This window comes from Pteropus vampyrus, unplaced genomic scaffold, assembly GCF_000151845.1.
Source record: "Pteropus vampyrus isolate Shadow unplaced genomic scaffold, Pvam_2.0 Scaffold254, whole genome shotgun sequence".
Lineage (NCBI taxonomy): Eukaryota > Metazoa > Chordata > Mammalia > Chiroptera > Pteropodidae > Pteropus > Pteropus vampyrus.
In genome coordinates this window covers 1,131,990-1,141,571 of record NW_011889035.1, presented here as the reverse complement: position 1 = coordinate 1,141,571, position 9,582 = coordinate 1,131,990, and the positions used below count along the sequence as shown (strand labels likewise).

The 9,582-nt window shown below is 41.3% G+C and overlaps 1 protein-coding gene across 3 annotated transcripts in view; it reads left to right on the top strand.

The window, feature by feature from the left end:
• ENDOD1 (endonuclease domain containing 1) overlaps window positions 1-4,204 on the top strand; it is a 29,457-nt gene extending 25,253 nt beyond the window's left edge. The window contains exon 3 of one of the 3 annotated variants that reach the window (XM_011374736.2): window positions 1-4,204. This exon is cut by the window's left edge and continues 1 nt beyond it. In XM_011374736.2, the coding sequence (XP_011373038.1) occupies window positions 1-1,148 (1,148 nt within the window). In that variant the 3' untranslated portion in view covers window positions 1,149-4,204. The other 2 variants (XM_011374737.2, XM_011374735.2) reach the window with 2 other exon arrangements.
• The last annotated feature ends 5,378 nt before the right edge of the window (window positions 4,205-9,582 follow it).

The window sequence follows — 9,582 nt, the reverse complement described above, 5'->3', positions numbered from 1 at the left end:
CTTCTGTGAAAAATCTAGGAAGCAAGCAAGCCTTGAATACGGATTACCTGGATTCTGATTACCAGGGAGGACAGCTGTACCCGTTCTCCCTTAGCAGTGATTTCCACACGGCCACGTTCACTCTCACAAATGCAGTTCCGATGACCCTGTCCTTCCAGGAACGGTGGTACATGAATCTCAACAGCCTAATGGACCGGGCCCTGACCCCACAGTGTGGCGGTGGGGATGACCTGTATATCCTCACAGGCGCCGTGCCCTCAGACCACAACGTCAAGGACAAAGTGACCATCCCTGAGTTCGTTTGGCTGGCAGCCTGTTGTGCAGTCCCTGGAGGAGGCTGGGCCATGGGATTTGTCAAGCACACCCGGGACAGTGATGTCATAGAAGATGTGATGGTGAAAGAACTTGAAAAACTGCTTCCATTTAACCCTCAGCTGTTCCAGAACAACTGTGGTGAAAAGGAACAAGACACGGAGAAAATGAAAAAAATCCTGGAAATGGTTAACCAAGTTCAGGATGAAGAGCGAACAGTGAGATCTAAAGAGACCTCTAGTCCCCTCTCCAGCACAAGGAGCAAGAAGTCTGCTCTCCTGCCTCCAGAGGCATCTGAGGAAAGGAGTAGCTTTTTGGGAAAACTCATAGGCTTCATTGCTACCCCATTCATCAAGCTTTTCCAATTAATTTGTTACCTCGTAATAGGAATCCTAAAGAGCATTGTGTATTTCCTGTGGTATGTCACCAAGCAGGTGATTAATGGCATAGAAAGTTGCCTTTATCGCCTGGGTTTAGCCACCATCTCGTACTTCTTGGCCATTGGGGAAGAGCTGGCAAGCATTCCCTGGAAGGTACTCAAAGTCATAGCCAAAATCATCAGGGCCATTCTCCGGATCCTTTGTTGTCTGCTCAAGGCCGTTTGTCGCATTCTGGGCATCCCTGTCCGAGTCCTTGTGGATGTGGCCACTTTCCCTGTGTATACTATGGGTGCAGTTCCAGTTGTGTGCAAGGACATTGCAATGGGACTTGGTGGCACCATCTCTCTGCTCTTTGACACTGCTTTTGGCACCATGGGTGGCCTATTTCAGGTTATTTTTAGTGTCTGCAAGCGAATTGGCTACAAGGTTACTTTTGACAATTCTGGAGACTTATAGAACTCAAAATATTAATAGTGTTCAGTCACAGTGAATTTGATTTTTTTTTAAATAGAGAAAGCTGAAATACTTTGTCTGTACAGTGGGTTTGTGTTCATTGTCAATTATCATTATATTTTGGCCTTTGGTGGGAATCTCTGCATGTTTTTGCAAAGGAAGATGATACAGTTTTGACTTGATTTTTCTGTAGATTCTAAAGAGAAACGTTTAGAGTGGGATTACGTGTAGGTCATCTGCTGTGATATGGGCAAACTTCTAAACCATAACCTGCAGTCATTTACTCTGATGCAGACGGCCACCTGAAATACTCTGGTATTCATTTGTGATAATTAAAAATTACAGAAGAGGGAAGAGGGCAAATTTAAACCAAAGGGTTTCTGAGAAAAGGAGAAAGGAATCTTGTTGTTCTTATTACTCTCTGAGACTTAAGGCAAAACTGATATAAATATTCTTGACCTATTTGTTACCATTTGCTTCTCTTTCTCCCCAATTCAACTAACATTAATAAGTGCAGAAATTCTTCTCTGTTGAAATAACTTTCTTAGGATATAGAATTTACTATATCTCTTAGCTTTCTATAGCTCCCAAGAACCTGCCAGATTGTTTTCTTTTTCTCCAAAGTTGAACTTGGCTTCATTTTTTTTTTACATAATGATAAGAATTTTATGCCAAATGTGGCATAACAAATTTTGAATGCAAGGGCAAAATTGTTTGCCCTTTGCCCTTTGAACAGTGTAATACAGTCCTCTCAAGTATAAAGAAGAAGGTACAAGGGTTAGAGCCCTGCTCTGAGTAGGTGCTATTGGTCAGAGGGCATCCCTAACCAAGCTTGGATTGACATATATTAAATCTCTAGCTGGCAAGATTAAGCTTAAAGACCTACACGTTAAGCTAATATGAAAAGTCATATTCTGCAACATACTAGATCAGTCTTTCATATACATCAAGCAAGTACCTGATACAGTTAAACACTGACTTCTGTTCTTAAATGATTGGTTGTCTTTGGTATAAATATATAGACAAGAACCACAAAATAAGAAACATTCTAGTCATCTTGGGAAAAAAATGTCCATATACATATATAATCAAGTTTATATATATATATATATATAAACTTGATTAAGAATTGTCTCTTAGGCAATTATATTTATAGTACATTTGAGGCTAGAAAACATAACTCTTCCATTAGTGCAAATTTGGTTTGAGAGCTAATCCCCAATGTTTTGATCAAGTACTTGTCATTTTAAATCTTGCACTGAAAATTATAAGAGGAGGAAGCAGAATCCCCCACACCCGAATCTGCCTTCCACACCTAAGAATGAATCATCTGTATTTTTCTGAGCATTCTAAAGAGTTGCTGTGAGGTGAAAAATGGCCAAGTGTAAAATACTGATGTTGGGGGTGCAGCTCACCCACTGAAAGTCAGATGCAAAAACTTGAGATCTAGAAAGGCAACAAGGAGAGAACAATGTGTCAACTCTTCATCGGGTAGTGGACAAGGAATGTGCACTTAGTGAGAGTTACGTTTTGCAGAAAAATAATTGAATTGGACCCATAGTAGAAGAGTAGCCAGCAAGCTACCATCCTGATCAATTTGTGATGCAAGGTTTGGAAGTATGACACCAGACTGGTCCATGATAGTGAGCTATGAACTAAAGTTAAGAATCTTAAGCAGTATTTTACCAACACTTCTGTTTGTGAACATAAACATCTGTAATTGGGCTTTCCTTCATCTCTGCACTGTGAAAGTACATGGAAGGGCGAGAATACTGATGGGTCGAGAATCCTGCCGGCTGCAAGAAAGAGAATTTTGGAAGTGACCAAAGAGATGGTCTGGCCAAACCCTCATTTGATGAGGAACCCGAGACACAGGGAGGCAATAGTCTTGCCTTCAGTTTCACGGCTGACTGATGGCATATCAGGAGCCAAGGTCTTTTGCACATGTCCCATCACACCTGGGATATCAGATATGCAGTGTGTGTGGTACTATTCAGCTGTGTCCCTGGACCATGGCAGAGTTTTCTCCATCATCTATCAAGCAGACTAATCAGTTGGATTGGCTTATTTGATGACATGGTTAGCCATCTATACACAACACCACGCTTACTGACTCCCATGGATTCTATATCCCTCACAGTACATAGTTGCAAACTGAAAGGCCTAAAGAGGGCATCATGGCAGCTAGAGCCCCTTGGCACCATGCAAGGAGCAGGGTATCCAAACTGCTTCTTAAGAGCTGTTTGGAAATATCTTCTGTTTCACTTGTAGTTGTTTAATGTCTTATTTATTCTTGCGTGGCCTTTTTTTGAACTCTGGGAAAAGATAATAAAGCAAAAAATATCCTTAAGGTCAGGTGGCTGAGACCCTCCTCACTGGACCACGAGTATTGGCTGTGCCTCTGGTTCACTGGCACTGGCTCCAGCAGGAGGCTGGACTGCTGTTTTGCTCTCAGTGAGCTACTTTGGGCTTTGAGGTAGGAGTTTGGGTTGATGAACCCCTGTCTCTGGCTTGAAGATGTCTCTGTGGCTCTGTTTTGTTCTCAGGCTCTTGGGGAGGTCAGCCAACTCTTCATTATTAGGGAGCTGACTTTCTAGTGTGTGGATCAGCCACGCTTTCGGACACTCCTCTTTTCCATTGTGCCTTTTGAATGTTGGCTTCTCACTCAGCATCAACACTTCCACCTACATGCAGACTAGGGAGTCGGGAGAAAGAGCTAGAGTGAAGCACTGGTCATCCATTCAGTCATTCGTCGGTATCAAATATGTAACTGAACATCAAGATTGCAGAGATCAATACTACATGAGTGCCATCTTTGAGGAGTTCAGAAATCTAGTGGGTGACCACATGGTACAACTGATACATGTAACATCGTGGTAAGTACTGCAAGAAAGCTACTAGCAGCATGCTCCCTGGAGCACAGGAGGAAAGACAACAGAACCATGGAAACTCAGGAAGCCTTTACAGAGGGTGTGACAAAAATCATTTCGACATTTTCAAGCTATGTACAATGCCGTCTGTGCACCTTGCAATGCTCAATAAATTAATTGCTGACAACTCATTGGCCATTTTGTAAAATATCTGAAGGGGGAGAATCCCAGTGGTTGAAATGAGGTTGGAGGATTATCTGACTTTTTAAAAATTTTCTTCTTGATTCACATTTACTCAAGCAGTTTTTCACTTACATCTGGCTTTTGTTTAAATTTTTGAATCCTACATGGGGAAGCATAGAGAAGGTTAGATCAGTGAAACAGGTCTTAGAACTACTTTTCAGTTTTATTTCTCTGTAAAGCTATTTGGGATAGCTAATATTTGTGATATGTCCTTCATAATTGAGCACCAAATGCTTATTTCTTCACTGATTCTGAATTACAAAAAGAAAAAAAAACACTCTTAATTATTTGTTTATTCATTAGGAAATTCTCATAGTATCAAAAATAACAAGCAGTCTCTGAAGGGAGACTGTTGTCTCTGTGGCCTTCAGTAGGGCACCCCCTCTGGGTGGCGGGGGCAGTAATTCTTGGCTGCCTTTCCAGTGTGGGCAGGGTCTTGTGTGATTCTGTGCCTTGTTTAGCATTTCCTCCAAGCTCACCACACAACACACATTTTTCAGAATGTTAACACTGTGAGCAATATACTGTGGATTCCTTGACTTTCATAAATGGGTATTTCTCCCCAGGTCATGGCTCAATTTCTAAATATTATACTCCAAACCTATTACAATTGACCCTTAAACAACATATGTTTGAACTGTGCACGTCTACTTATAGATGGATTTTTTTTTTCAGTAAATACCTGTACTGTTTTTGATCCAACTGTATGCATTTTCATACACCATTTTAAATAGGGGACCAGAGTATCCATAGATTTTAGTATTCACAGGGGATTCTGGAGCCAATCCCCCATGGATTCTAAGAGAAAACTTAAATTTTGGGGAAGTCAATAGTTATAGAAGAATTTTTGACTGCAGGCTGTCAACGCCACTAATCCCCATGTTCAAGAGTCAACTGTATTTTGAAGCTTAAATTTTAATGAAGAAAGCACTCATGACCACGTATCATTGTTTATTGTGTTGACTGTGTAGGTGTCCACAGTGAGATACTCTCAGGAGGTGGATCAATGTTTCTCCTGGAGGCAGTATTGCCCAATGGTTAAGAGCTTAGGCTCTGGAGTCAAATGCACTTAGGCTCAAATCCTGGCTCTACCAGTTACCAACTGTGTAATGAGGGAAACTTACTAACTTAGGCAAGTTACTTAGCACCCAAAGCTTCAACTTCCTCATCTATGAAATGGCGCTGGCTAATTATTAGTACCTACTTCCGAGGATTGTTATGAAGATTCAATGAGTTAATGAAGATAAAACATTCATTACCATGCCTGTCACATAGTAAGGGCTCAGTAGATGTTAGTTGTTGCTGCTACAGCTGTTGGGAATATCCCACATCTTGGATGAAATTGGCTGGAAGTCGCCTTGGAGCTCAGGATGTTTCTAGATCAAAGCTGGGATGGCCAGGGTTAAAGTACAGTCTGAGAATTGAGGTCATGCATGGAAATGAAGGAATCCAGAACCTCATCAGTGGTGTCAACATATCTGAAGAACACAGGTGAGGATTGCACCAAGAGTCTAGAAAAAAGATGCTCCGAGAACAAGAACTCTACCTGTTTCCAGCACTATTCAGAACGGGAGGCCTGAGCATTTCTGGCCTCTGGAATAGAGGCATTTTCCCACCTCGGCCCTCCACTCCTCTCAGGCCCCTTCCTTGCCAAATCCACAGTCTTATAACTGATTCTGCTTCCCAAGAACCCTATTGCTTGGATGAGAGTAAACTAGGCAGAGAGTTTGTACATTTTAGCTGCTGAAAAGAATTATGGCCCTTATTATAAATAGTCATTTTTCTTTACTTTTCAGCCTCTTATAAGTTAAGGCATTATGAATTGATAATGCCCAAAGATTAACTGATACTGAGATTGACAAGTTAGAATTGCTGGACCCCCATTGTTGATCTCTAGGCCTTGTGCTAAAATGATGAGCCACCTACCCCCACCAACTCCCATTCACCAGGTACAGTCTCCAAGAGGCCCTGCCTGTCATCTTCAGTGCCATAACTGGGTGATTGCATCTGTAATACCTATATCCAAAGCAGATACTGTCACGTTTGGACTCTGCAGGCTTGAGTATGATATACAACTGCATGCTATCTCCAAAGATTGCATAATTTTAAAAATTAGAGATTATTTTTTAAGGGACGAATCCATACTAATCAGATGAACCAAACAATAATTTGATAATTAAGGAATAATAAGAGGTCTACTTATTCTATGTGTCCTGACTTAGCTTACTTAATGGATCACTCTAGTTCAAAGGTGAAAAAAGAGTTGTGCTGGCAGATACTCAGATCTTGTGGCCTTAAGCTCCTGAGCCACCCTTTTTATTGACAAGTTCCACTCTGTCCTCTTGGCCTTCTTGCTTGGCCTCTTGTTATACCTCACTGCCTCCCACTCCAACTGGTGAACCTAATAGGTGCCTCCTGGGTTTCTAAGTTTTGACCCTACAGGACCAGCTTGCTTCTTTTATCTTGAAATAGTTACACCCCAGAAAGATCACTTTTCCAATCCGGATCCCCTTTCCCTATGGACAGCTGCTCAGACAGCCCCAGCCAGGAGAGGTCCTGCCTCATGGGCATCTTCAATATAACCAGAAGTCTCCTGGGCAATGAGGGAGAAGTTTACAAGGGTAACAAGGGGGGCTTTGGACCATGCAACCACCCAGAGTTAAAGTTACATGATTTTAAAACTATAGAAAAATGTAATTCATACTTAATGAAAAGGGCTTTGAGAATGTTATTTGTGGTAGTCAAGGGGTAGACTGATGCCTAAACACGTTTTGAACCAGCTCTTATTAAGATTCTCACATATGTCTATAGGTCCTTCCTAAATACAAGTATAATTTTGGATACTCCTTGGTCATCTGAAAAAGTTTACAGGCTTCATTTTCATCTGAAGATGGCAGACTCACCCATATAGAACCCTAGAGTTTTCAGAAGTATTTTCACCTACAGGGATTCATCTGCTCTTCCCAAATATTGCATAGAATAGTGTATTAGCAGGTTGATTTAGCCACAGTCATCCAAACATTGACCTGAGCGGGAGTCTAGGGCTTCTGTCCTCTTAGAGAGTATTTTCTTCTCTTTTGGATAGGAAAAGGGTACACTCACTAAGATGAACCAACATTTAGAAAAAACAGATTTTTTAAAACTTTATTGGTGCCATCCAGGGCTGTATACTGATCAATACTACTCTAATTTGGAACATCACTATCAAAAACCATCCCAAAGACTCAGAGTTATAGGAGAGACCATTTCCTAACAGGAGTTTCCAGAATTTCTGGCATCTTCAGAAGTAAAATGGAGTTCAAGATCACATTTACTGTGAATTCTGCACAGAAGCATTTCTATAAAGTGGTATAGGATTTGGGGAGAGTTTTTTGTTTTCTGTTTATTTGTTTGTCTTTAAGCTTGCCTTCTGAATTCTGTAGACCTGCATTCAGATCTTCATTCTCTGACAACATTTTGGAGAAAGTCTGCAAACCTTTACGAGCTTTACTTCCTTATCTATAAAATGTGGATAGTAAAAATATCCGCCTCATGGGTTTTTGTAAGGGTCAAATGAGATAATATGCTTTGTAAACTATAAAGTATCATAGAAATATGAAGATTTATTATTATAGGAAACTCCAGTGTTGGTTCTAGTTTCTTAAAAATTGTTGCATCGTTCATTTTTAAAAAGGTGAGTAGATATAAGTGAAAGTTAAAACAGTCGTCCAGAAAGTATAAATGGCTTAGCCAAAAATTTGGTTTTATAGTAGATGTTGAACATTATCCCTGGGAGGGTTTTCAACTTAAGCTCCTCAGAATTCTGCCTCTTACTTATCCTTAAGTCTTATTTTCTTAAAACCCAATAGATCCCATCTTCAGTAGACTTCTTTGCACACACCTTATGCCTATTCGCCTTCCTCTTGTGTGAGTCAGCGGAATCCCTAAAATATTAGGCATTGAAAAGAGACACCATATGAGTCATATGACAATAAGAGCTAAACAAGTGACAGGTGCCAGAGAGTGAAGAGTCACAGGGGCACCTCTGAGAACTGGAGAAGCTGCCCAGACCTCTTGGCAGCTTGCAAACTGAAAGTCAACCCAGACTTGCCATTGGGTCATTTGTCCCCAAGAACACCAGCAGTTCCTGAGATTATGTTTCTGGAGGTTCTCTCAAGCGTGTGTTTCCTCAAGATATCTGTTGATTAGACAAACCCAGCTGTATCCCATTTACTGCATTTAGAAGTAAACTTCCAGGAAAGTGGGGTTCCAGGGGGGAGGAATCAGCAGGCTGGGCAAAAGAGAGGGTGCTCCTGGGACACAGAAGACCTGTTTACTTCCTGTAACTTCCTGCACCTTTTCTGAATGTCATCACTAGTATATCTGCAAAACAAGAAGAAACGGATGGCCCTCTTCCCTTATGCTGTCTCTGTTTCTATGAAAATACAAATAGTCTGAGGCAAGTTAGCACATTGTGTCAATACTAACAACTCAGAAGAAATGACTTTATGAAACCCTTTCCAGTAGCTGAAACAACTCCTACATATAGCAGTAGTTTTGACAGGTGAGAGGCACGTGGAAAGAGCTGTGCTGAGTGTCAGGGCTGCCTGTCCTAGACCACCTTCCCACAGGGCTGGAGCCTCAATCATGTGAGCCCTTTATTGTGAGGGCTGGGGACAAAGCAAGGTGCCCATTAAGAAATGAGGCCAACAAATTACTCTCTATGAGTCAAATAGAAGACCAGCCCATAGGGGATCATAGTAGAAATATACACCTGAAAGAAGTGACAAGGCTGTCAGGCCTGTTGTACTCATGACCTACTTAATGTTGTGTGCTAGTTAATGTTGAACAACCAGCTTATTGGGGGGCAAAAAATCCTGATTAGTAGTGTTTGCTAATTTCTCTAGCATAAATGCTCCCACCGTGGCTGATTTCAAGCTGCTGCGTGACATCGCTGAAAGCAGAGTTAGGAAGAGGTGTGCACGATCTGTGCCCCTGAGCTGGCGAAGTTGCTGCCAGCCATTCCGCCACACTACAACCTCATAGTCCAATTAAGTGCATTAAGATTTATATTAAAAAAATGTTTCCCACAGGAGAAAAGTTGATTAGCCAAAGTATGGCAGAGGAAGGAAAATCGCTAAGACAGACATTGACCATGACCGTATGAATACTATCCAGAAGAGAGGTAAGCTTGGCAATTGAACTTTGAATATTTCCAAATCTAAAAGCTACATCACCTGTCCTGTGAAATGATTGCATCAGGTTATTTTTAGCTCAACGCCATTAAACCTTAACTTACCTAACATTTCTTTTTCGATCCCATTCTTCTATCATGACCTGGCTTC